At 48.1% G+C, this 26,885-nt stretch overlaps 1 protein-coding gene across 3 annotated transcripts in view; it reads left to right on the forward strand.

Moving 5' to 3' along the window:
- The window catches only part of LOC120517101 (growth arrest-specific protein 7-like), a 131,067-nt gene that overhangs the window by 37,097 nt on the left and 67,085 nt on the right, over nucleotides 1-26,885 (forward strand). For 2 of the 3 annotated variants that reach the window (XM_039739203.1, XM_039739205.1), the window contains exon 2: nucleotides 16,287-16,407. In XM_039739203.1, coding sequence (XP_039595137.1) covers nucleotides 16,287-16,407 — 121 coding nt within the window. Of the gene's footprint in view, nucleotides 1-1,612; nucleotides 1,866-16,286; nucleotides 16,408-26,885 lie in introns of those variants that run through there. The other variant, XM_039739204.1, reaches the window with a different exon arrangement.

The following is a 26,885-nucleotide window of genomic DNA, read 5'->3' on the forward strand; positions in this document are numbered from 1 at the left end:
AGGCGATGACATGTTTAATCTTTGAGACGTTTGATGGAACACGTGTCCTGTGAGAGGATCAACTTGGTGTGGCGGCCCATTGGCAGAAGACGCCAATAAGCCCCCTTTAATGAAGGAGAGAAGCTTATTCAGAGCTGGGGAGCGAAAGCCGCAGACATCCCAGTGCATCCCACATCCGCTAAGGCAACGCCTGGGCAGACCCCACTTGTCTGACTAATTCTAAGGCTTCCGTCAGCAGGTCACGGCGGAGACAGTTCGGCGGGTTACCAGGGGTGGTACATGTGCTGGCGGGCTTTTCACTTTCTCACGTCACCCTTTTCACAAATGGAAAAGTACCCATTTTTTGCCAGGCGCTCACACTGGCCAAAGCTCGTGAACAGTGGACCCTCATGGCACACTTTGTTTAAGGTCGCCCCCCTTTTTTTTTGATCAGGGTGACACAAGATAGTTTAGTGTGGCAGTTTTTAACCCTTTTCCTGCCAATCAACCTCTGGGCACATTTTCAAGGAGGATTAAAGCAGATGGGACCACCTGAGCACCAGAGCAAAGGGCCCGAATACTTTAGTGATGAGTGATTTCAGCTTTTGATTTTTATTAAATATGTACACCTTTCTGAAAACCATGTCCTCACTTTAACATTATGGGCTATTGAGTGTGGATCGATTGGCAGAAATGGCCAAATGGCTCCATTTCAAATAAGGGGTCTCAATACTGGGGTCCACTGTAAAGTGATGAAATTGCGTTTCATAATGAAATACTGTTTATTTATTTAATTCTTCACTTTCTCATGTGATCATTTCGCAATTGCCTTTATTTATGTTTTTTGGCACAAATGTAGGGCACAACCCTGGATTGGCACCCATCTGATTCACGCGTAGTCGGACTGAAAAGAGCCCACCTAGAATGAGATGGCAACTGCCATTGGTCGTCTCTTATTTCAATCATCTGTACCAGGGAGAAGAGCGCTACACAGAAATGAACTCCGATGAAACTGGCACCACTGATGTGCCATAGTTTCCAGTTTGTGTGCCCGTTTTACTCATTGAACTGGCACCAATCCACCGTCGCCAGTAGTCGGTGGGTGTCTTAAATTATTAAAAGCTCGGGTCGTCTTCTCAGTCAGCTTAACTTGCCCGACGTGCCTAAAAGAGTGGGGAAGGTACCAGGAGTGCCCACCTCTCTAACATTGACGGGAACATAACCAGCTGGCCTCCCCATAGCCCCCTAAGAACTGGAATGTCAAGCCAGTCGAACGTCTACTTGAACAAAAAGCGCCGCTTTGACATTCCACCGAAAAACAATCCACAAAGCCCGGCCTTGTTAACAATGGCGCACTGTCTCCTTGCTAACTTGTCCCACAGCTTGAATTAAAGAGGCACGAGCGCCAAACCATGCCAAGCGAATGAGCGAGTCGCCCAGCAGGGCACAGAGTCCCTGCGGGGTCACAGGCACATTCCGAGGGGCTGCAAAACAGGCACGGCTTTCAAAGCTTCCCGGCAGCGTGGACAGTGTGTGTGATTGTCCGTCGCAGGGTCCCATCTTGACAGAGGGGCGGGGGGAAAAAAAAAGGAATTTTTTTTTTCCAAATCCGGCATAAATCGCAGCCGGGATCCGTTCTCAGGCCATTTTGATCTGTAAATAAGCCTCCCCAGAAGGTCACTCCTTCATTCTGGTGCTCTTTGCTCGCAGGGCTCGCCGGTGTCTGCTTCGTATCCCCCTTCTGCTTTTTACAAGTTCCCGACGGAGCTGCTCAGGGGGCTCCTCCTCCTTCTACCACTTCTTCTTGCGCCCACTTTTCTCTTGTGAAAAATCCCCAGGAGAGACGGGATCTCCAGGACTGGGAATCGGTGCCTCCTCTCCAAATGGTAAGACCTGCCTTCTGGTCTGCGTGTCCTGGGCCTTGTGTGACCGTGCTGGGCTGCACTCCCGTACCCTACACACGTTTGAAGCTTGGGGGGTGGCAACTGAAAGGGTTTTTTTTTAAAAAAAAAAGGTGTAACACCTGCTGAGCAAATGTCTGATCCCACCAGAGGGTACGCAGGGGGCCTGCAGCTGATTTGACGGCTGAAGTGTGTAAACTTGCGAGTGCGCACCCTGGGCCATCCGGCAGACGAGCAAAGCCGCCCCGTCTGGAAATGCCTGCATGGTGTGAATGTGGCAAAATTAGTCTATATTGGCCACTAGGTGGCATGGTGGCACAGCAGTTAGTGCTACTGGCTCACGGCTAAGGGACCTGGGTTCAAACTTGTGTATGTTCTCCCGTTCCTCCCTGTAAAGATGATTGGTTACTACCAATGTGTTCTCCGCAGCAAATGCCACAGTTGTGGATGTGTGCCAGCATGTAATGGCATGTGGGCAAGAGGGGAATAGATTATTCAGTCTTCCTTACCTGAAAAATGCCAGAAGTTTCCAGGTAAGGCAGTTAGGTAAGGAAAGAAAGACGGAAGGTTGGAGTTTTGTGGTAAATTAATACAATGTAATAAACATGGTGGCCATCATGCAAGTAAGAATTTCATTTGACAACACTGTGGATCTGTGAAGCCCTTGAGGACCACTGAATGCACCCGGAGTTTGAATGTAGCACCCCGTCTGTGAGGAGTCTGCATGTTCTCCTTGTGTCCACTGCTACGTCCCTACAGACGTTCATCTTGCGTTGCTTGATTCCTGGTGTTAAGGATGCGAGGGCAGCATGGCGGAGAGTCGGTCAGCACTGCTGCTGCTTCATGGAGCCACCTGTCCTGTTTGCTGTCTCTGTGGACTCTGCGTCTTCTCCCCGTGTCCCAGTGGGCTCTTCTGTGTTCTCCCCTTTTCCTCCCTCGTCCCTATAGATGTGCATCTTCCATTGGCTGCCTCTAAATCAGCAGGTATTAAGAATGTAAGGGCAGCATGGTGGAGATTCAGTCAGCACTGCTGTTGCGGTGTGCTCTCCGCATGTTCTCCTCGTGTCCATGGTGGGTTTTTTGTGCCTACTCCCATTTTCCTCCAACATCCGCGTAGCCGTCCATCTTGTGTTAATAAATTAGCCTGGTATTGAGAACGTGAGGGCAGCATGGCAGAGCACCGGGGAGCACGATGGTTCTGTTTTCTGGCATGAGAGCGCCTAGCAATCACTTGGGGCCCCAAGGCTAACGGAAGACCCCCTCAACCACTCGGAGGAGTAAATGGAGACGGACGCACCCAAAATCGGCACCACATGAGAGCATTCACTGGAGAGCAGGGCAGGCCCAATGGAATTGTTCATTGCAGGGGAAAGCTGACTTCATTTGAGGAAGAGACGTTAAAGCAGAAGTGAAACTGTGAACATTGCGCTGTTTTGACATTTTTTTTTTTTCTGAAATATGACATTGATTGTGCAATGTCTTATCTGTGGTATTTCTTTTTTCTGAGTATCATTTCTATGATGGGTTTTATTACCAGATTTTTTTTTTTTTCCTGACTCTTCCGATTTGACTCATTCTGCAACTTTTTGTGGCCAACTTGTTGTTCACACCACTACAATAAACTGTTTTGTTGTCTTAGGGTCCTAGGAGACCCCATGTTTCCCTGTAAACACTTTTTATTTTGTAGATTTTGACCAAAATGCCTCAAGTCCCATACGCTTAGAGCTCTGTGGTCAGGTCATGTACTTTAGCCCTTTCTCTCCCCCTTTCCTTTCTTTACCCCTGTAACCTCAAGCAGTTCCACAGAGTGAAAGAACAGGCAGCACATGCAATCAATGACGTCTGTATTAGAAGTCGTATGCCCAAGTGATTAAGAAACAAAATAAGAGGAGCGCGACGAAAAAAATTAACCTACGGTGACAACTTAAGTAAGCAGTGCATTGTGGGTCCATAAGTGGCCTTCAGTCTTTGATTTCTGTTCGGCTTGGCCTTTTAATGGAGGATTTTAATGCAGGCCGCATGCCTGGCCCAATATGGCTGCTAAGGTAGAGTTGTCTTCACCATGAAGAAATGGTGAGAGCGAGAGAGACAGACAGATAAGGGGGTCTTCTGGTTGTGGCCAGGGTGATGGGCAGAAATGGCCTCTATCTACCCTCAATCACGCATAACGACCAAGCGAACACAGAAAGGTCTGACAAACTAAAATCTCTCAGTACTTTGTAGAAGCAGCAATCGCACCTTCTAATCTTTTTGGAGAAGTCTCTGCCAGCCTTGCAGACCTGGAATTGGGAAGATTCAAACCTGAGGAGGCTGAGGGGCTCGTTTTTATTCTCTATTGGATCCTTTTTTTTTTTTAATTACCTCTCTGAACTGGTACCAGCTCACATTACTTCTGGTAATCTGTGCCATGCCAGACTTCTGTTTAATTCTTCTAATTGTCAATTGATACGCAAAGAAGAACTGCTTGGAACTGTCGAAGTTGGAACTCGGATGGGGAGTCGTTGAGGAGCGGAGTTCTTCTCTTTGTGGTGGGACTCCCTGGAATCTGAAGGAATGGAGGGGCTACCACCGAGAATCTGATCGGGAGGGTCTCTCACACTCTCTCTCTCTCTCTCTCTCTCTCTGTGTCTTGCACCCTCTGTCTGCGTTTTCCCCCCCTCTCTCTCATGAACCAATACCGGACATGGTGAAAAGATCCTCACCTCCGTGTGGAGAAGGAAAAGATGGGCATGGGTGGGGTTCACCCTTGGGGTTTAGTGCCAGTTGCAGAGAGGGAAGGGTCCTTGTTGGGTTTCCTGCCAGCTAAAGGTAGGTTGGGGAAGATCCCTCCCCTCTATGGAATTTAAAATATGGGACAATATATTGGGGGCCCTGCCCAAGTCCCTAGGGATCATGGGACTGGGAAATCTGAAGCACCGCCCCCTTCGTGTCACACAGCATGTGGAACTTGATATCAAGTCGATTGGATGCGATGTCCTGTGTCCACGACTGCTTTTTCTTGTAACCCATGAAATTTTCGATAGTTCGGTCACGATCGAGAACGTACACCTTCTGCAGATTTTTGATGGTCGCACATCTCACAGTCTGTAGGTCTCGGCGTCATCACAGTCTTCGTTATTACATCTTAATGAGTGAACAATGACGCACGCTCAAAAACTTCGCTGAAAATGGGTGTCTGCAGCAGGCATGAGTTTGGGCTCCTGTCGAAGTTCATGAGAACCGATGCAGAGTGCCATCTGGGCAAGTGCTGATGAGTCTTCTTGGCAAGACCCGAAAGCTGCTGTGCCCACTTCAGTGCGTCAGTGATGAGTTGTAAATTGAAAGCTGCTGACCACACCTCCACATCATCTCTTACAATACAGATGCCAGTGAGGTCTTACCAGTCTCTGCCTGGCTCCTTAGGTTTGGTTGACATGAAGGGTGTCATCGTTGGCACTGTTGAGTCCGCAGGTAGGTCTCTTCTCTTGTGGGTGATCAGGCCTATCATGGGGGCATCCTCTGCAAATTTTAATGGCACTGTTCGGCACACAACCTCGAGGAGTGACCATGTTGAGGTATGTGGAGCTGCCCATCTACACATGGTGAGGTCTGCTGGTTAGGAAAAGTCAAGTTACAAAGGATGGCACCGAATCCTAAATCGAGAACTTTGGTGGTCAGTGGTGACCATCTAATGGTGCTGTGGTACAAGTGAGATATGTATAAAATAATTATGTTAACATCCTCACTTACAGTGCAGGGCGAGTGCGATGGGATGGGAAAAGGTCAGATGTCACACAAAAGTATGTAAGGTCAGTTGTGGGTGGGATCAGATGTCGGACCCTTAACATTTAGAAAAGGGTCCCTTACTGAGTGACTGGAGATGGGGTGAGGTGAGGTTCAGACCATTGCCATGTAAGAGGGGGTCCTTGCTGAGGCACATTGGATGGGGAGGGCAGAGAAGTTGGAAGCGTGAGATGTAGGCAGGGTCAGGTGTCCGCAGCTCCTTCACTGTCACACATGGGATGGAGGGCAGGGGGGCAACATAAGCAGCCATCCAGATCGAAGATCGCTGATCGTCGAGAATCTGGTGCGTTTGTTCTGGACTCAGGTGGCTGATAGCTGAAGTTGCTTCAATGGCCTCCGATCCCTGAACTCCTTAGAGAAGCTCAGCTGTCCCACAAACCACTTAAATGGCCTGCAGGGGGGCATCCTGCACCCCAAACCCCTGACATACCTGACCAGGACACAGGTTATACTCCACAAGAGATCTTTTTATTGGTATCTTCTGGGCATGGGTTGTGGTGAAATGTCCCCCTGTGGGTGATCAGGATTATCTGGAATGTTCTGTTTCAGACGTCTTCTCGAGGTTCTGGCCAAGCTGAGGGCGGCTAATGTCCTTAACCCACTGAACCAGCGTTTCCCACTTTAAGCCCTGTTGGCACATATGGGCAGCTTTCTCAGAAACAAGTGATGACGTTGCCCACAGGGGGCTTGGTTGCCATCTCCTTTCAAGAACATGTTGCTCAACATAACCCAAAAGCCAACCCCCTAATGTCAATTCCGATTTTCCACTTCATCTCGTCCCCTTTGGTCCTCCTTCCTCATTTTGCCGATGTTGCTATGACCGGTTTGTTTTGCAACATCTCCAAAGAGTCGCACCCTCAGAAGCACGTCTGCCGCCGGGGGTCCTGTTTTGTGCTGCTTTGGTCTCTTAGCAGCAATTCCAAGAAGTGTGTGATGGGGCTGGCGTCATAAATCGCCTCGTACAAATGAATCATACTTTGAGGAAATTCAGAGAGGAGGGGCTGAAGACGAGAATATTGTGCTGTTTTTAGAATTGCGGTGATCTGATCGGCGTTGGTCTGTTTGAACGTCCCACTCCTTTCAGAGCTTGAAAGGGCACAGGAGCCAGGAACAAGGTGCCACCTCCGTCAAACGTGGTGTATGCATATAGAAATGACACGCCGCTCAAAGGCGCTTCTATGTGTGAAAAGCGCCCGGCGTCTTGTAATAGATTTAAGCGATGAGCAGAGAGCTTCACCGACAAACGAGATCAGTGAGTCAGCGGTGGGGTTAAAACTGAAACGGTGTGCTCTTATCTATCTAGCGCCTTTCGCAGTGCGCATCCCACCAGGGTCATTCCGCTGTTCTTGGTAATGCCAGCTCTGGCAGGTGACATGGGCCACACAGGTGACGTGTGGTCTGCGCTTTTCTAGATTGATTTTCGTGGTGATCGTCACCCCTAGGTGCTCTGCAGGTGCAGTAGATTTGGCTTCTCTGGTTTTACACGTGAAGTCCCTACTGGTGAAGCGACTCCATCCAATGATGACTCGGCACTGACGCTTGAAATGAGTGAGTGTTGTATCTTTAGAGCGTTCGCGATGACCTTCCACGGAGTTGTGTTGCAAGCCTAAGGCAGTCGTCTAAATTCATCACCCTAAGAACCACCAGCCAGTAGGGGGCCCTGAAAAAGCCCACGTTATGTAGGGTGGGCTGGGATCAGACCCTCACCCTATAGGAGACATGGGTTGTGGATGGGGTCAGCTGAGGTCCGATACCAAATGACTCTTACGATGGGATTGGGTTGTCATGGGGTCCCATCCTGACCATTTATTTGAAGCCCCTCACTGAGGGACATCTTGATGTGGATGGGATCGGATGTCAGACCCTTAATATGCAGGGTGGGATGGGTAAGGAAATGGATGGGATGGGGTCCGGTTCAGATGTCCCACCATTGCCAAACAGCAGAGGGTCCTTGCTGATGTACATGGGATGGGAATGAGGTCAGAAACGGGTAGGGTCACCTGTGGCTGGGATCAGATGGCAGACCCTTACTATATAGGAGGGAGGGTCCCTTTACTGAGGAAGCTTGGGCTCTGATCCTGACCATATATTTTATTTTTAAGGCCTTCCCTGAGGGAGATGGGAATGGATGGGAATAGGGCCAGCTCAGGTGTCACACTCATACAAACGTAGGTAAGGTCAGTTGTGGGGAAGATCCGATGGCAGACCCAGACCATTTAGGAGGAGGTCCCTTACAGAAGGAAGTAGGGGGGTCTGATCCTGACCGTATATATTTTAAAATCCTCACTGAGGGAAACGTGATGGGGTTGAGGTCAGTTGTGGGTGGAGTTGGATGTTAGACCCTTACAGTGCAGGACAAGTGGGATGGGATGGGAAGAGGTCCGATGTCACACAAAAGTAGGTAAGGTCAGTAGTAGGTGGGATTAGATGTCAGACCCTTAACATTTAGGAGAGGGTCCTTACTGGGGGAGGTGGGCTCTGATACTGACCATATATTTTATATTTCCCTAAGGGGAAATGGGATGTGGGTGGGGCCGGATGTCAGACCCTCATAGGGCAGGAAGGGCGTGGAAGGGAAGTGGTCCGGCTCCAATGTTACACTTGTACAAATGTAGGTAAGGTCAGTTGTGGGTGGGGTAAGATGGCAGACCCTCACCATTTAGGAGAAGGTCCCTTACAGAGGTTAGTAGGGCTGTCTGATCCTGACCATATATAAATATATAAATAAATAATATTTTAACATCCTCACTGAGGGAAATGTGATGGGGATGAGGTCAGTTGTGGGTGGAGTCGGATGTTAGACCCTTACAGTGCAGGGCGAGTGGGATGGGATGGGAAAAGGTCAGATGTCACACAGAAGTAGGCAAGGTCAGTTGTGGGTGGGATCAGATGTCGGACCCTTAACATTTAGGAGAGGGTCCCTTACTGAGTGACTGGAGATGGGGTGAGGTGAGGTTCAGACCATTGCCATGTAAGAGGGGGTCCTTGCTGAGGCACATGGGATGGGGCGGGCAGAGAAGTGGGAAGCGTGAGATGTAGGCAGGGTCAGGTGTCCGCGGCTCCTTCACTGTCACACATGGAATGGAGGGCAGGGGGGCAACATAAGCAGCCATCCAGATCGAAGATCGCTGATCGTCGAGAATCTGGTGCGTTTTGTTCTGGACTTGGGTGGCTGATAGCTGAAGTTGCTTCAATGGCCTCCGATCCCTGGACTCCTTAGAGAAGCTCAGCTGTCCCACAAACCACTTAAATGGCCTGCAGGGGGCATCCCGCACCCCTGACATACCTGACCAGGACACGGGTTGTACTCCACAAGAGATCTTTTTATTGGGGTGCTGCATCACAGTCAGATGTCCTTGTAAGAAGATGCCCACTCATGCCAGCAAAACCCAAAGGTGGCTTTTGCTGTGGCAATGGCAGTGCTTATGAGGGTGTGTAAGGGTGGGGGGGTGTTGATTGTAATATCTGAAACTGAGCCCACCCTCCCTCTTCTTGCTGTCACAGCTGCAGGACAAAATTGCCAAACTTCCCCCACAAAAGGCGCTATATAATACATAATTCGGCCACCTCTTTGCATAATCCTGGGTGATGGCAATGGCTTTAGACGGAGACTAAGATTACTAATGCACACCAGCATGGCTGACCTCTCATTACATGTCCATTGTGGTGTTTCGTTTCTTTTCTTTTTTTCTTTCTTTGGCTGTTTTGGCCTCACGATTTCCTGTTGTAAGAGCAGAAAATGCAAGCAGGGTGGGTGGTCCCATCAGACGGAGGGGACGATCATCAAAGAGTTCCTTAAAGTGCCTAACCTGGGGTCATTCCGCTGTCTGGAAATGTGAATGTGAGCAGCTGAAGTGACTCCCGGGGAGGCTGTGTTGGAGTTTGACCCTTGTGATTTGTATATAGCGCCTTTCCATTGTGCTAAGGACCTTTTCTATCAGGCAAGTGACTCCCTAAACGCTGTAGAGGGGATTGGCTTTTCTGACTCTTTATAGTGCCTTTCCATCATGGAATACCATGAAAAGGACTTTTTTTTTTGTTTTATTGACAGCAGTTTCTACTGGGGATTGATCCTTCTGATTTTATAGCGCCTTCACATTTGAAGCAGGGCATTTGGTTTCATTTTTTTATTTTTATTTCAAGGATTTTAGAACTGGCAAGTGAAATATCTCGCACAGCGAGTCAATAGTGAGGAATAAACCAGCAACATCATGCATTACAGTTCAACACCTTAGCCACTAGGGGGCAACATTTCCTGGCAGCAACTGCCAGTGTTTACCAGAACATTCCTAATGGCGCACTCATTCATGGCACACATTGAGGAAAGTATTATGTCACAGTGCAGACAACTCCATCTTTCTATCCTGTTTATCAAGTTCAGGGTTGCCCAAGCTCTAACCCCATTATGTTGGCACTAGTCTATTATTTTAGTTATTGGTATGATGGCACCCAGTGACCCTGAACCACATAAGAAAATGTTCAGACCGATCTCACTCAATGGCTCCATCGCATGCACTACCACTCTGTCATGAGAGGGTGTGGCTACTGGTGGGTGGAGCATCAGCTCACCCAATAAAAAATCAATAAAGCTTATTTTGGCATTTAGCTGCCCCCTCTTCATATCCAAAAGCCCACCCAAAGGATGACATCCTCGATTTGCCGCCACTCCTTAAACTAGTCATTCATTTAGTAGGTTGCAGTAGACACTGAGTTGCTAGGCAGTGCTGCCCCCTACTGACTAAGGTGTGGAACTGCAATGTACAAGGTTACTGGTTGAGCCCCCCAACTCCATAGACCCCACTTTACTGATCTGCAAAGGGAAATTCACTCAGACTCATTGTGTTAACTTAATTGAAAAATAAAGTGCATGGGCCGAAGTGGCTTCACTAAATGGATGGATGGGTGGATGATGGTGGGCCATCCTGCAAAACACCCAGAGAACCAAAGTGATCTGGTGAGCTTGCAACACAATCTAGAGTTGTCAAATGCGCCCCCCAACCCCGTGATAGCTTGGACCACCCCCGCTGTCAGCCATGTCTGGATTGTCACTTGGAAGATCAGGAAAATCAGGATTTCAAAAAGAACAAAACACAAATGTGACCGCCAGCCGTGCCACTCTGGAAGGATGGGCATGGAGTGTAATGGCTTTGAAGCCACCAGTGAGTCCAATCATCATTTTGAATTTTTTTTTTTTTCATAGCTTAGTGTTTATTTTCTGGAGGCCCCAAAGACCCTCAAAGCCTCCTACCTCTTGCATCCTTTCAGATGGACTGGCCAGGCACTGCTAATGTAATTGCAAGAGCCCCCTAGTGGCCTTCTTTAAAATGAACATTGATTGTGTGACTGTCACTCATCATTAATATTCATAATAATTTTTTTATTTGTCACATAGTTCTACAGGGCAACACGCAGTGAAATGCATCTTTTCGCATACCCCTTGGGGTCAGGGCGCAGGGTCAGCCATTGTACAGCGTCCCTGGAGCGATTGAAGGTTAAGGGCCTTGCTCAAGGGCCCAGCAGAGTAGCATCTCTTTTGGCAGTGACAGGGATTCGAACCGGCAACCTTCGGGATGCCAGTGCAGATCCTTAGCCTCATAGCCACCACTCATGTGAGGAGCCTAATGAATTCTTCATTCATCCATTATCCAGACGGAGAGTAGCTGTGCAGGCTGAAAAGTCTGCCTTTTGAGTTTGAGCTCAGGCTGACTGAGGTGAGGCCTATCGCAGTGCTGTTGTTCATTTTGTGGTCTGCAATGCCTTTTGTTTTGCCATTTTGGTATTGCGGAATTCACAATGGAGGGGAACCACATAAACCCCTGGTCCCCAAATACCAACACAATGCTACTTTAGAATTGGATTTTTTTATTGACTGGAATTATTGGGACCACACAACATTCGCTAACGTTTTGATACACTGCCGTTATTTGGTGAACCCCAATTCTAAAGTTTTATTATTTTATTTAACTGTGGAAAAAATCCAAGAGGGCAACACATTTTTTTTCTTTTCGTTCATCCTTTATCTAAATGGGCTTCATCCAGGATGGGGGTGCTGAGCTTGCCCCACCAGCAATGGGTTCAATTTAGTCCCATTAACACAACCTGAAATTTTGCCTTCTCTGGTTGCACCCAGGAACAGACAGAAATGAAATGCAACAAACGTCTACAGAGGGCGCCCTTGAGTCGTCTTCACACACGGATAACCAAACGCCAAAGGTTTTCTAATAACAAAGAGAATCCAAATGATCAAGAGACCAAATAAGAGGAGAGCGACAAAAGAAAAATACCATAGAGTACAACTTAAGAAGCAATGCATTGTGGGTCCATAAGCGGCCTTCAGTCTTGTGTTCTGTTCGGCTTGGCCTTTTAATGGAGGATTTTAGTGCAGGCCCCGTGCCTGGCCCAATATGGCTGCTAAGGTAGAGTTGTCTTCACCATGAAGAAATGGCGAGAGAGATATGGGGGGGTCTTCTTAAAATCATGACTTACTTAACAAACGTGTTTTTTTTTTTAACATTTTATTCATTTGAAACTTTCAATTCCTGGGTCTCATTTTATGGCCAGTCTGGCCCAGAAAGTCTGCCGTTGTGAGTTTGGGGCCCGGGCCCCTCGGCGTTTAGTTTTGCTCCTTCCATTGATTTTTGGTTTTGCTGAATTCACAACCGCGGGAAGTCATGCAAAGCCCTGGCCCCGAATACTGAACGCGTCCGTCCTTACGGTGCGAATTTATTAACGAGAATTCTCGAGGCCAAGCAAGGCGCTTGATAAGCTCTTGTTACGTGGCGCTTGTTTGATGCACCCCGTCCCAAAGTGTTCACAAAACTGCGGAAAAACTTGAGGCAACTTGAAGTCCACACGTTTTGAGAGCAACGAAGCATCAAAGCAAACGGCTGCCTGTGTTCCTCCAAAGAGTGCAAAACCCGTTTGTTTAAAACACTTGGAGGCGCGGGTGCCACCCTCCGACGGGTGTGTGTGTGTGCGAGCGCTTTATGATGAAGGCCTGCTGTTACACGTCATGTCTGCAGCGCTGGAGACGTCCGCCATGTGACTACCAGATGATTCCCTTCTGTTGGTTGTCAGTTGTGGGGGGGCGGGGGGCTACACTGTCTCCATGGGCACAGAGAACATCGAGCCAAAAAACGGGGTCTGTGTGGTCGGAAAGAAAAAGGGCACTGGAATACCCAAACAAACCCCCTCCCCTCATGCTGCCACCTCCTTTACCATGCCCTGAACTTGAACTGCTCGCTGTGTGGTCCTGGTGGGTGAAGCCTGAACTTTTTTGTGGGTCGGCATCTGGAATCTTCTTCCTGTTTTGCGGCTGCTGGCGGGACCCTTCAGCAGGTACGGGGCCTGTTTACGGTGACGCCAAGAGAGTTCCCAGCAAGAGTCCGCTCTGTGCCGCTGCCTTTGCTTGTCATCCAGGCTCTTTTGGAGGGGGGCCCGAGTGGCGCCTTTATGGTGGCGGACCCCGGAAGGCTGTGCACAAACTGCTAGGCTCCATATGCCGTTCTGTTTCGCGCCCTGCTCACTTTGTCTTATTACGATTTTAGGTGAGCTTGCGGATGGAAAAGGCCGTGAATTCCTGCAAAAACCGCAGGCCCGACTGAAAACGTGAACGGCCAAAAGACGCAGCAGAAACGCGGGGCGACTACTGCGGGGCCGAGAATTGTTTTGTAACGTGGCCACCGAAACTTTTCATTTGTTGGTTACTTTTCAATTGTGAAAGGCGAAACTCCTTAAAATGATTGTTTTGGGGGGCATTATTTTTTTTTGTTGGGGGTCAAGGGGGATGGGATGAAGGGAATATTGTGGGGTATGCAAATGTGCCTCATCTGAACAGGGGCGTCATTTGTTCCTTTTAGGTCCTACTGAGTTTTGTGGATATTTATATGGGGGTTTGTTGGGTTAGGGATGTATGTTTTTTGTATAAACCGTGGTCTGTGTGTTTGGGACCCCAGGAGCATTAGACTGGATAGCCTGACATTTGGATTACACGATGTGGACGTTGTGATGATGTTGGCTCAGCTTTGTGGTCTCCGCTGTCCATGAGATTAAAAACTTATCATCGGCCAACAGTGCAGGCTAAGCCAGTTATTGCATTTAGGCCTTAGAGTAGCTGAAGCCCCCAGTGCAGATGTTTAGGTGCCCCCCCCATCTCTATTTCATTTTTGATTTGGTAGACTTTACTTTTCACATGACCTTTTGAGGGTCCGAGCTCAGGGTCAACCATTGTGTGAAGCCCCCTGGAGCAGTTTTCAGGTTATGGGCCCAACGGAGTAGGATCCCTTACTGGCAGTAACAGGATTTGAACCAGCAGCCTTCCAGATACCAGCACAGACCCTCTGCCTCCGAGCCCCCACTCTATGGACTGGTGTCTTAAACACTCGGCTGTCAATCGAATCCTTTTTTTAATGTCTAATAGGCATGCAAGAGCCCCCTAGTGGCTGACCGTTGCCTTTCATTTAAATTGGAGCTGTTATTTGGTGTTTGGGTTCTCATGAGGAGCAAATCAATTAACAGAACTTGGGGGGTAGCAGGGGTCCGGAGCACATCCCAGTAGCATTGGGCACAAAGCAGGAATATAAGATCATTAAGACAGGGTGGCACACATAAGGACTTGGATTGCATGACCCCGTGTGGTGGTGTGGGCGATTATTACGTTTGCCATTTTTTTTTTTTCGCTTCTCGTCTGGCAGTACAACTCTTTTAGTTGGGATGGTGAAGGTGGTCTGCCACTCTAAGGCCAGGGCCTTAAGCAGCACACAAAGCCAACCATCACATTGTTTATTTTGTAAGTGCCAAGTGGCATCATGTGCCAGTCTTCTTTCACTGTCCCAGTTTGAATGAGATCGTTTGACAGTTGGGGGCCCAAGTTTCTTTAGCAGGCCAATCAAATGTGTTTTATCAGGACTTTAGTTTATTTAATTTTACAACATCCACATCTTAGTCCCGCTAATGTCACCAGGCTTCACAGACAGATGGCCACTCCTTCTCAATTCTCCCTACGATGTCTCTGACGTTTTTGAAAATTTTAAAAGAGGCAATCATCAAAGCAGCCCTATAGCGCCTTTCAAACGGAGTCTCGCCGGCACGGAGCACAACACGCGAGGCTGCTGACCGTCGATAAGCCAAGGAGGTTCTGGCCAGCCGGCATGCCATTCTGGTTCAGGTGGCGCTTTGATCCAAGGTCCCACAGACGCGGCCGGCGGAGCTCCAGGAATTCCGCTGAGGCCTGCAAGAATCTTCACCAGCTGGTGAAGCAGAAGTGAAAGCTTGTGGCGTCTTTTTATCTCTCTGGGCGAGGATTTGCATTTCGAGCTGCCAACTGAGCAGAATTAAGCGGGGCTTTAGGAGACGGTCGAGCAGTCATCTGCTTTGGAAATGTTGGGCCTTGGAAGGATGCGGGAATTCCCATGGGGCTTCTGGGGGGGTTTGTTGAAAGTGGAGAGAGCTGCTCTTTTGAACAAGTGTGTGTGTCGCTTCCCTGAGATGTCATGACAAGGAAGTCTGCCTTTAGACCCTTCTTAGCAGGACAGGGTCAAGGGTTCCGGTGGCACCCAAGGACCCCAAAAGGGCTGCCCACTGGGACTACAAATCTGATGTAGTCCTGCAGGGGTCCAAATAGGAGCCTGATCAGAGGGATGCCGCCATCCATGAGTAGAGGAGGAACACTTGGCTCCACAAGGTAGTCTCCTATTGTCCATCTAAAGGCCAGGTTAGAAAACACGAACCATCCAAGATGCCTGGCCAACCCTCCCTTCACTGACCGAGGGTAATTGGAGTTTGCCTCCTGCACTATGGGGGTCCTGCATTACTCCCCCCTCCTCCGGGGAGGCATGAGGTTTAACGGTGAGGGGCACATGGATGTTCCAGTTGCCGGGTGAGACGCTGACTACAGAACCTTGGTGGCACTAAAAGCCAAACCTTCAAGATTCGACACTCCCCACCATCCATAGGGGGTTTGGGGGGGCTGGTATGAAAGAGCGACACATTGAAGCCCTTTCAGCTGTGTGGCCCATCCTCTTAGTTTCCATGGTTACCTGCACCAGGAGCTGAATGTGGTCTATGCTTGGGCTCCCTGGTAGAGACCACTATATCGAAGGTTGTGCTCCACCTTGTGTCTGATGGCTTGGCCGCCAAGGCTTTCAGTGACATCCTAAAAGGATCCGCTGGTTGCTCTCCTCCTGTCCTCCGTCTACCTGATGTGGTCTACTTGGGGGGGATCTGGTAGCGAACTGGGAATGAATAAGAGTGTCCATGTGGATGTGGGCGAGTGGGCTTTGTGATGGACTGACAGCCCAACCAGGACAGGTTCCTTCTTTCTGCCCATTCCTGCCAAGATGGGTTTCTGTCCCTCATGACCTTGAATTGGTTTAGGTGGGTTTCTGGGTTTTTGATTTTTACATTTCGTTCTGCCGCTGTTGTGAACGACCGCTTGGGCTCTCTTGTTCTGTGGTGTTATGTCTGTAGGGTAGCAAGGATGAGGATGATGATGATGAGTGCATTTGCAGGTCTTAGATTTTTTTTTTTTTTGGTGGCCTTATTTTAAGCTTTACTCTTAATATCTCCAGGATGTCTAAGAAAAAGCGCAGGGCTGTCTTAACTCTCTACTTCTTCTTCCCACAGAAACCAGTCTTCATGAACCCCGTAGCTGACGACGAGCCCGGCTGCGGCCCTCTCCCCGAAGGCTGGCAGTGCTACATGTCCGCCCAGGGTCGCCGGTACTACGTGAACAACTTCACCAAGGGTGAGTAGGCGATACGGCGGAGAAGAACGCGGACCGCCGGACCTTGTAGGGTGATCTCTCGTAATGGCAGGGCCCCCATTAGACACTTGTTAACTCTATTCAGTAAATGCACTTGGGGGTTAAAAAAGACAGCAGACCCCTTAATCACTGTTTGCCCACTTTATTGTGCTGTGGAGACGATCTGACATGAGGTACCCATCAATCTGTACTCAGTCATCCATAATGACAAAGTGAAGATGGCTTTTTAGAAAGGTCTGCGAGTTTATTAAAAGGTCAAAAACTGAAATCTCTCCTTCCAAGTCTTTGCTGTGGCACTCGGGTGCCTCCTGTTTGAGACTGAGGGCACCAGGGGGCACTCCAGCTCCCCAGACACCCAACACAACAGGCATGGACACAAGTTAAAAGGGGCAAAGAGTTGTCTATTTGTGGGAAACTCCTCCTGATAAGTGTTTCCCACCCTTATAGCCACAAGTATACACAATAAGCACCAGTACAGCACAAGTACGGCTCTTTTCTTCCTCCTTTTCCGGGTCACTGCCTCCTCCACTCCTCTACCTCCCCGGCTCTGGCTCATCTTTGTGAGGTAGGCAGCACCTTTTATTCTCTCTGTCCAGGAAGTGCTTCCGATCTTCCGCATGGCCCATCGGGTGAGGTGGAAACCCCTTCCCAAAGGCCTCCTCGGTCCTTGTTGCACCCCCTGGTGGTACCCAACAGGGCTGAAGTAAAGAACTCCAAGTCTCATGCTACCCTGTAGAAATCTGGGGCACCGCTGCAACCCAGGGGAGTTGCCATCTTTAAAGATCTTGACATTTTCAAAGAAGCGGTTTGTTTTAATGTTTGGGTTTTTTTTTTTAGTTTTTTTTCTCTCAAATATGCAAAGAAGGCAAAAGAAAAACTTTTTAATCTTGGGCCACATTTTGTGCCTGTGCAGGCCGGAAAGTCTGCCTTTTAAGTTTGGGCTCAGGCTGCCTAAGGTGAGGCCAATTGCAGTACTGTTGTTAATTTTGTTGCCTGCAACGCCCTTTTGCCATTCTTTGTATTGCTGAATTCACAACGGAGGGACACGGAGGTCAGGCAGTGCCCTTAAGATGCTACCCGCACCCCCAATGTCTTGGGCGTCCCAGCTGTGTTGGGCTACCAGCCATCACCTTAAAAGATGTTTCCAGAAGTTGATTGAAGTTCACCTGTGACCCACTGAATTGATCGGGCATCACTGTTTATAGAACATCCCACAAAAACCCAAACCATGATGTTCAAGGAACTCTGTCGACCTGCGTGACAAAATTTTGGGGAGGCAGCAATCAGGTCAGGGGGATCAAACCATTTGTAAAGCTCTGAATGTCCCCAGGGGCTCTCCAGAATTGAGAAATGGAGGAAGTTTGGCACCATCGGGACCCTTCCTAGAGTTGGACAAACTGAGTAATCAGGGAGGTGACCTAAAATCCAATGGTTACTCTAATAGACCTTCAGAAGTCCTCTGCAATAATGGGAATACCTATCAGAAGGGAGGCCATCTCGGCAGATGGGAATGGTAGAGTTGCCTGGATAGAAGCCATTCTTGAGTTAAAGACCTTCCAAGGACTCGGAGAGCAGGAGGGCAAATGTTTTCTGGTTCTGTTGAGACCAAAATGAACTCTTCAGGTAGACCTCCAAACGCCAAGTCTGGTCAATACCCACCATAGAGTGAAGCCTGCTGGTGCCATGTGACATCATGCTGTGGGACAGGGAGATGGGTTAGACCTACAGTATATGATAAGGTGCCACATGAGAGGATGGGCATTAAATTAAAAGAAGTGGCAGTTCAGGGTGATGTTTTTAGATGGGTGCAGAATTGGCTCAGACATAGGAAGCAGAGGGTGAAGGTGCGAGGAACCTCATCAGAACTGGCCGATGTTAAGAGTGGTGACCAGCAGGGGGCAGTGCTAGGGCCGCTGCTATTTTTAATATATATAAATGATTTAGATAGGAATATAAGTAACAAGCTGGTTAAGTTTGCAGATGCTACCAATAGGTGGATTAGCAGATAATTTGGAATCCGTTATATCATCACAGAAGGACTTGGATAGCAGACAGGCTTGGGCAGATTTGTGGCAGATGAAATTTAATGTCGGGAAATGTAAAGAATTACACATAGAAATTAAAAACGTGAGGTTTTAAAACACAATGAGCGGTCAGAAAATCGAGAGTACACCTTATGAGAAGGATTTAGGAGTCGTAGTGGACTCCACGTTATCAACTTCCACTTATCACTTATCAACAGTGTTCAGAAGCCATTAAGAAGGCTCACAGAATGTCAGGCTATATAGCGCCTTGACGTGTGGAGTACAAGTCACAGGAGGGTCTGCTCAGGCTTTATAACACACTGGTGAGGCCTCATCTGGAGTCCTGGGTGCAGTTTGGGTCTCCATAAAGACATAGCAGCACAAGAGGTGGTCCAGAGAAGAGCGACCAGGCTGATTCAGGGCTACTGGGGATGAGTTATGAAGGAAGATTAAAAGAGCTGAGCCTTTACAGTGATGAAGAGGAGACCTGACTGGAGTGTTTAAAATGATGAAGGGAATTAGTCCAGTGGATCGAGACGGTGACTTTAAAATGAGTTCATCAAGAACACGGGGACACAGTTGGAAACTTGTTAAAATTTCGCACAAACATTAGGAAGTTTTTCTTTACACAAAGAACGATAGACACTTGGAATAAGCGACCACGTAGTGTGGTGGACAGCAAGACGTTAGACTTTCAAAACTCGACTTGATGTTAATAAGTGGACAGGACTGGCAAGCTTTGTTGGGCTGAATGGTCTGTTCTTGTCTAGAATGTTCTAATGTTCTAACCTGAGGAAAGGGCGAGGACAGCCAAATCCAGAGAGGCCGTAAAAGAAAACCTGCGCCACATCAGACGTAAGGCATGCAGCTAAGATGATGATGCTTACTTTGGGACAACTCTCTTTAGGTGTCCTTGAGTGGCCCACACTTAAACCCCAAGGGACATGTGTGGAGAGACCTCAAGACGGCTGTCCGCAGACCCTTCCCATCCAACCTAACGGAGCTTGAGGGGATCCGCCATGAAGAATGGGCTCAACTGCCCACATCCAGGAGTGCAAAGCTTGTGGAGACTGACCTAAGAAAGTGGAATTGCTGCCGACGGAGCTTCTACAAAGTGCTGAGCGAAGAGTCTGAATCCTTCAAGGGATGAGGGACTCCAGGCTTTGATTTTTAGAAAATTGCCAAACCTCTCTGAATGGAGGGGCCTCACTTTGTCATGATGGGCTGCCGAGTGTAGACGGATGGGCAAAAAGGGCATAATTATCTACTTCGACTGAAATCTACAATACAACAAAGTGTGCTGGAAGTGAAGGGGTCTGAACACTCGCTGGCTCCACTGCTTGGAGTGATCATTTGTATTTTATTAACAATATGCTTGCTGTCTGTGCCATTTTGTAATATTCGTGAGGGAAATGCTTTTTAATGTTTTTTATGGCCCTCTTTATTTGTCTGTTTATGGCCCTGCTGTCCTTATGATGGTCATCCTCTTCTTGGGTGCAAGTTTGGCACTGTGGGGGTTCAGATTAGAAAGTTTAAGGACCCCTGGGGTAAACCACCACCATCTAACCCTTTAAGGGTCTAATTTGCTGATTGGACAAACTAACAACAAATGACTATGCGGTGTTGTGGCTGCACATTCATTGACAATACAATACAATTTATTTTTGTATAGCCCAACATGTTTTTTACTAGTTTTGTTGGCACTGGATCAGGGAACAAGTAGTGGGATTTATTTTAGAAATTAAAATTAAGATTTTTAGACTCCTAAAGGGTCCCGTCAAAGTGGAACGGGCTCGTTTGGCTCAACTTGAACGGCTCTCTGGCGCATCCTCCATGTTTGTCTAACTTTTGCTTTAACACTTAAAGTGTAAAGAATGTGGGGAAACAAAGAGCTGAAGGCGAGGAGGGCCCTCTTGTCAACATGGGTCGCTCGCTTTGAAATTCACCCAGCTGTGCAGTGTCACATAAAAATGAAAGTAAATAATCGTCGTGTTGACGTCCACACAATAGACGCCTGTTCATATAGTGCCAAAGCACAGATCCAGGAGGATGAGCGACGCCATGGAAGACCTTGACTGGCAGAACCCCAGATGAGTGAGCACCATCACGTCCGGCTGCAAGACAAGAGGCGTCCATGCGGTGCATCTGCAGTGTGGGCAGAGCTCAGCAATAAACCCTGCGATCTTTAACCTGCTGGCCTCTGCGCCATCTTCCAAAATCTTGACCAATATGGATGTGACACGGGGCTGCTGTTGTGACTCGGTGGTCCTGAGGAGTGACGCCTCCAAAACTGAGCTGAAAAAATACGCAGGATAGAAACCGAGCTGGCCAGCTTGACCCTGCAAAATGGCGAGGCTTCGGCCTACTAGGCCCCAGACTAGTGCCCATATAATGCACTGAAATGTCCCACAATACTGACAGAGAGACTGTGCCAGGCGATGCAGACACAGAGTGAAGAGGCTGACACAGAGAATTTATTTGTTGCTACAAGTGCAGGCCCCCCCGAACAAGAGGAGACAGTGGTACCAGCCCAGAGTGGCAAGGCCCACGAGCGGCTAAAGAAAGACGAAGAGCAGCCTCGGCGAGGTGCCAGCTGGCAAATGATGATGCAAACAACTCGGAGGGGCCTGGCAGTGCCCAGCTCAAGCCAAGGAGTCACAAGTGCAATGGTAATGGCATGGCTACAGGAGCTAAAGGCTTATTGTGTGTGACAGAATTATGGTTAAGGATACGGCATCTGCCAATCACGACTCTGTAAACGTTAATAAATATGAATAAGTGGGCAGCACACAGTAAGGTTTCAACCAGGGCACCACATTCCTCTTTTTATCTGTGTTGTCCATTTTGTATTTTTTTGTTTGTATTTTTGATCATTTTGTAACTGCCTGCCATGTGTTTAGTGGGTGGTGCCCCCCAAGAGGCGGGGCCACCTGCCTATCGCAATCTGGAGGGACCGCCCTTAACAACAACCACAACAATAATAATACCATTTTATTTAAATAGCACGTTTTCATACAAATGATAACTATAAAGTCCCCTGCGGTTCATTGAATGCACTGGTGCAGGTGAGTTTCGGTTTGCGATTTATTCTCGGCTTTGGTGCGTTTGCTGCATTTTTGACCCTTTTTGCTTTGTTTTTGACTTCAGCTTCTTGTTTTGTGTATTGGGACTCGTCTGCCTGGGGTTGCCTTTGGTGCTCCTCAGAACTTCACTGTTTGCAGAGCTGTCTTTGTGACGGGAAATCATTTATTTATAAAGATTCTACGTTTGCCCTTTTTGTGATGGTTCACGGAGAGCATTTTGAGTTATTTTTGGGACTTGTTGTGCTCAATTGTACGACACACGCTTCACAACGTCCCATCGGAGAACGTGCCACATTACATGACTAGTGTTGTTCTTCTTCTTGGGTCTCTCACAGTCCACATAATTTATTCTCTGTGGCTCTGCACATAAATGTCTCACTGCGCCATCTTAAAACAGAAGAATGCCAGCCTTGGGGGAGGTGGGAGACACCCCCTGTAAGACCTGCTGCCTCCATTTATTTGACCAAACGGGCACGCCGTAGCAGCTGGGAGATATCGGGATGGCATGAGGTGCACCATATAAGGAGTGTTCAGATTAGGAACCCCCAATTTATGTCCATAAATTTTAAAATTCCCAGCCACCCAGTGAACAAACATCATTTCTGATTCTCGTCTTTGATTTCGTTCTTTCCGCCATTACGCACAACTCAAGACAAGAGGTGATGACAGCGGGGGATTGGAGATCGACCCGGTAAGTCGCGAGTTTTGTCCTTCGACTCCAGTCCCGCTTCTCCACCACGGACTGGTATGACTCCAGTGGCAATCCGCTTGTCCATCTCGCGATTCTGCTTTCCATTGCTTGTGAACAAGATGATGAGATACTTGTACTCCTCCACTTAAGGCACCGGGTGGGTGGCGTGGCCCTCCGATTTATAGATCTTGTGAGTATTCAAGAAAAGCAGGCCAAAATGTGCACATGCAACCATCCACAAAAAAAGTCACAATTTGTTAACGAGAACTCAACAAAAAAACATGCAGATGTTTACGGCAACTCTGACCCACGCGTGCGCAGTCATTTTGGAGAAACTTGAAAAATGATGACACCCTTGTTCAAGAAGGGAAATGCAGCCAAACCAGCCATGTGGTGATAATTTGCATCACCGGGCCGTTATCAGAATGTGTGTTTGCGTGATGTACAGTCTTTAAAGAGTGCCAATGCTGCGTATTTCCCTTGGGATTAATAAAGTTATCTCTCTATCTTTCTATCTATCTGTCTTCATCAGTTCACATCGGCTACTTGTTGCCTGTTGCATTTGCATTAACCTTCTTGATGTTAACCAGTGGTGTGGCTTCTGCTCGGAATTCTATGCAAGTACGGTTATTCCCGAGTTGGACTCTGGGTGACGTGTAATGATCCACTTTACGATGTAAAACCCGGACAGGACTCCTGCCATCTAGTGGATAGGATAGCATCATCCTGCCAAAAATTCATGAATATTCCTATGTGTTTTTGCCAGTCTAAGGTAGTCATGAGTTGGGTGGAGCCTTCAACCAAAACACCATGGTGTGCAAAGCTACTTTTACAACGAACTCAAACGGAACCATCAGCTGAATCAAGCGATGCAAATTGGTCCTCGGATGTATGGCGCCATACGTCAGGAACCGCTGTGATATGCCTGGTGAATTCGGTCGCCTGAAGGCTCACCAGGGTGCAAGTAGACAAAACGATCACAAGACTAGAAAGGTCACTGTTTGTGCTGGAGGAATGTGGAAGTCGCTGAGGTCGCTGCTGTGGTAGCCCACGATTTAACAAGGGGGTGCATCCATTGGGCAGATCAGGCAGCTCCTCTCATGTGCAAGCAACGAAAAATAAGCAGGAGGCCATCACACATAGCGGTGTCCCACTGCCATGTCACCAGAGACTGTCCCCACGCGGCCGGCTCGCTGCTTCAAACGTCCCTCTAAATACTGCAAGTTCCGTTTCTGTTTTATTTTCTTTGAAGCTGTAAAACGAGTTCTATTTTTGGATGCGGTTACTTGGTAACCGAGTCCGTCTTTCCCACTTCTTTTCTAATGCCTGAGCGTGGAAGAGCAGAGCAGGATTTCCAAAAACACTTCAGCTTCTCTCTTTTCTGCCTGCCACCTGCGGGTGCTGCATGCGGTGAAAGAGGCCCAGGGGGTGCGGATGCCACAAGTTGCTTTGAATTGCCTCCCTGTGGTTGTTTTATCCTTTCTGGGTTCACGTCTTACGTTTTGGAGATTTTCAGCACTAGGATGACATTCTACAGCTGCAGCTGCTTCGGTGGGCTGTGTACCCCTGCCAGCATCTCCTTCATGATGTTACGCTGCCCTCTCGGATATGCCCATCCATGTTGACAAAATGCTGTGCACCCTCATTCGGGGGTCTTTGGGGATTTTGTCTCTGTGTGGACCTCCTCTACGTGTCCTGCAAATGTCACAGCAAACCTTCAAACAGAACCCCACAATAAACTTCATAAGAAAGGACAGCCATCTGCTTGGTGTCCGCTTAGCTAAACGGGGTGGGGGGCTTATGTTGAGACCCCTTGGCTTGTTATTAAAGGTGCTATATAAAAGTTGTCGATGGGTCATTTTCAAGCAATCCTGGCTTGGCTGTATTATTCAATCCATTTTAACAGTACCGTGATTTGAAATAAAAACGATCAATTGCCATCAAAAACGTACATTTCTGGATGATTAAAAAGTTTGACCACCGGTGTGTGTCATACGCTGATATAAGTGGGCAACCCGATCCAATAACGCCGAACGTACCTGCAGCTCTGTGAGAATAAAGTGAACAAGAATTGTGCGATTTGGACACAGCTACTGGTTCAGTTGGTAGGATCATGTGATTCGTGTGTGGCCAATGAATTTGTTTGAGAATCATGTGACTCATTCGTGGGCAACGGTTCAGTTAGAGAACCATGTGACTCGTTTATGGCCAATGAATTGGTTCAAGAATTATGCGGCTCATTCGTGGGTAACGGTTCAGTTGGACAATCAAGCGAATGAGAGTCATGTGACCCTTCCACAGGTAATGATTAGGAATCAAATATAGGAGAATCGTGGGAATTTTGTGAATAAGTGAATAAGGGAAAAGTGAATAAGAATCCTGTAACTTCTTTGCGGATGACTATTTCAGTTCGAGATTTTGAGCGAATGAGAATCGCGAGACTGCGCCATGGGTAATTATTCAGTTTGAGCTTAAAAGAATCGGTAAGAGGTACAGTCCATGATCAGTAAACGCAGACTGCACCGGGACGCATACATAAACAACGTAAAATTTAAAACAACAAGCAACTGTTACAAACAGGATTGATATGTAAATTATCGACCATTAAATGATCCGTTCCTATTAAATACAGGAAGACGATTCCAAACTTTTTGACCGCTAGTGTGTAGCACATATAAGTGGGCCGCTCAATCCAATAAACATAACCACTCCTTCCCAAGAATCAAGCGAATGAGAATCGTGGGACTCGTTCACGGGTAATGATTCCTTTCGATAATAAAGTGCACTCGAAGCCACTGGAGCACCGTCCAGTTCTTTAGTGGGGAACGCTGACGAATGTACGTCCGGTTCGGCAAAGTGAAGATGGCTTCTAGGAACTTCCTAACCGTTAAGTACTTGCACATGTTGCATATTCAGTGAGCTTTTTATGCAACTTAGCACCTGTTCTCTATGGATGGTGGTCTTCTAACACCCAAGTAGCATTTCTTCCTTCTCTGTGCACAGAGCACCTGCTCTGCTCCCTCATGGCCGCTCACAAATCCCAAGGACCAAATGGCTGCTGGTCAGTTCTGGTTGTAGCCTTTCATTGGTTCTGCACAAATGGAGCAGCAGAGAGACGGTGTATGGCTCCGATTCTTGACGCACCTCTTGGACTGCTGGGAGTCTAGTCCTGCCTCCATTCCATCTCTGGCCTGATTTGTCCTTTCGTTTCGGCCACTTGTATCCCCGTCAGGGTGTCTTCCTGAAAGGTGAAGGGGTGCTGGTGTGCTTCAATCTGGCTACCTGTTCTTGTCTTTCATCCTTCTTCCCTGCTCAGCTGAACATTTTAAATGAATTGTTAGGTTATGTGACGATGTGGGCTCTACTCTACTCTATGCTGCCATCTCCAGCTCTTAAACCCGACACTGTCGGTAAAGTCACCGGATTAGATGGACAGTGAAGACATCCTGAAGCAAGGAGATGGTGCCAAGTGCTTTTATTAAAAACAACAAAATCGGCACAGTGTCCAAACAAATAGTGCAGTGCAATCAAAACGTTATTAAATAAAGAAATCCGATAAAAAGGTCAAAATTCCCAGACGTTTAAAAATGAGATTAAAATCCTGCTAACAACATTGGGAGTCGCACCAGCCACACTCGGCTCCTTCCCAGTCCCTCCAGCTACCCCACCAAGGTAAGCGCAGCAGGAGAGACTTCAGCCACCGTGGTCCTCATACAAAGGACCCCAGGCGGTCAGTTGTCCCCCCGTCTTCCTTCTCGCACTCAGATCTCTAGGGCGGACTTGTACCCGATCGTACTCACTCTACTCTTAAATCGGTGGGCACAATCCTGTCCCATGAGCGCCGGTCATCACTCGCTCCACCTGGGACCCCTGAACGCGCTGACCTCTCTCTTTCTCAGCCGCCTGGCTCGCCCACTCTTCTCCCCCCATGCTTCTCTCTCTCTCTCTATCCTCTCTCTCTCTCTCTCTCTCTCTCTCTCTCTCTCTCTCTCTCTCTCTCTATCCTGTCTCTCTCTCTCTCTCTCTCTATCCTGTCTCTCTCTCTCTCTCTCTCTCTCTTCCTTTCTTTTACCGTTTTTCCCCCCCTTTCCACCTCTCGCTTCTCTTATTTATCCTGGGGATGTGGCTCAGGTGTGGCGATTTAGCAGTTCCCGTCCTCAAGTACAGACGCGGACGACTCCTCACCTGTGCACATACGCCTCACGTAGCGTCCAGGAGCGGCTCTGGCCACACTACCATGACCCCTCTGCGATTATTTAAAAACGGGGCTTTTATTCTGAGCCATGGACCCGCTATATCACAGGGTGCAGAGTGGTGGCTCTGAGGTTTAGGATCTGCGCTGGTCTCCAGAAGGTTGCCAGTTCGAGTCCCTGTCACTGCCAAAAGAGATCCTACTGTGCTGGGCTCTTGACCAAGACTCTTAACCGCTGTACAATGGCTGACCCTGCGCTTAACCCCAAGGGGTATGAGAAAACTAACAAATTCCTAATTCAAGAAATTGTATAAGGTGAATTAAATAACAAAAAAGGTATTAATTATTATCCGCCTATATGTGTGATATTACTCTTCATTTTATCGATCTTTTCCATACTTTATGGATATCCAGTCATATGAAGTCTCCAGGCTTCATGGGGGCTGAAGAGTATCTGAAATAATTTGAGT

This window comes from Polypterus senegalus, chromosome 17 (assembly GCF_016835505.1).
Source record: "Polypterus senegalus isolate Bchr_013 chromosome 17, ASM1683550v1, whole genome shotgun sequence".
Lineage (NCBI taxonomy): Eukaryota > Metazoa > Chordata > Cladistia > Polypteriformes > Polypteridae > Polypterus > Polypterus senegalus.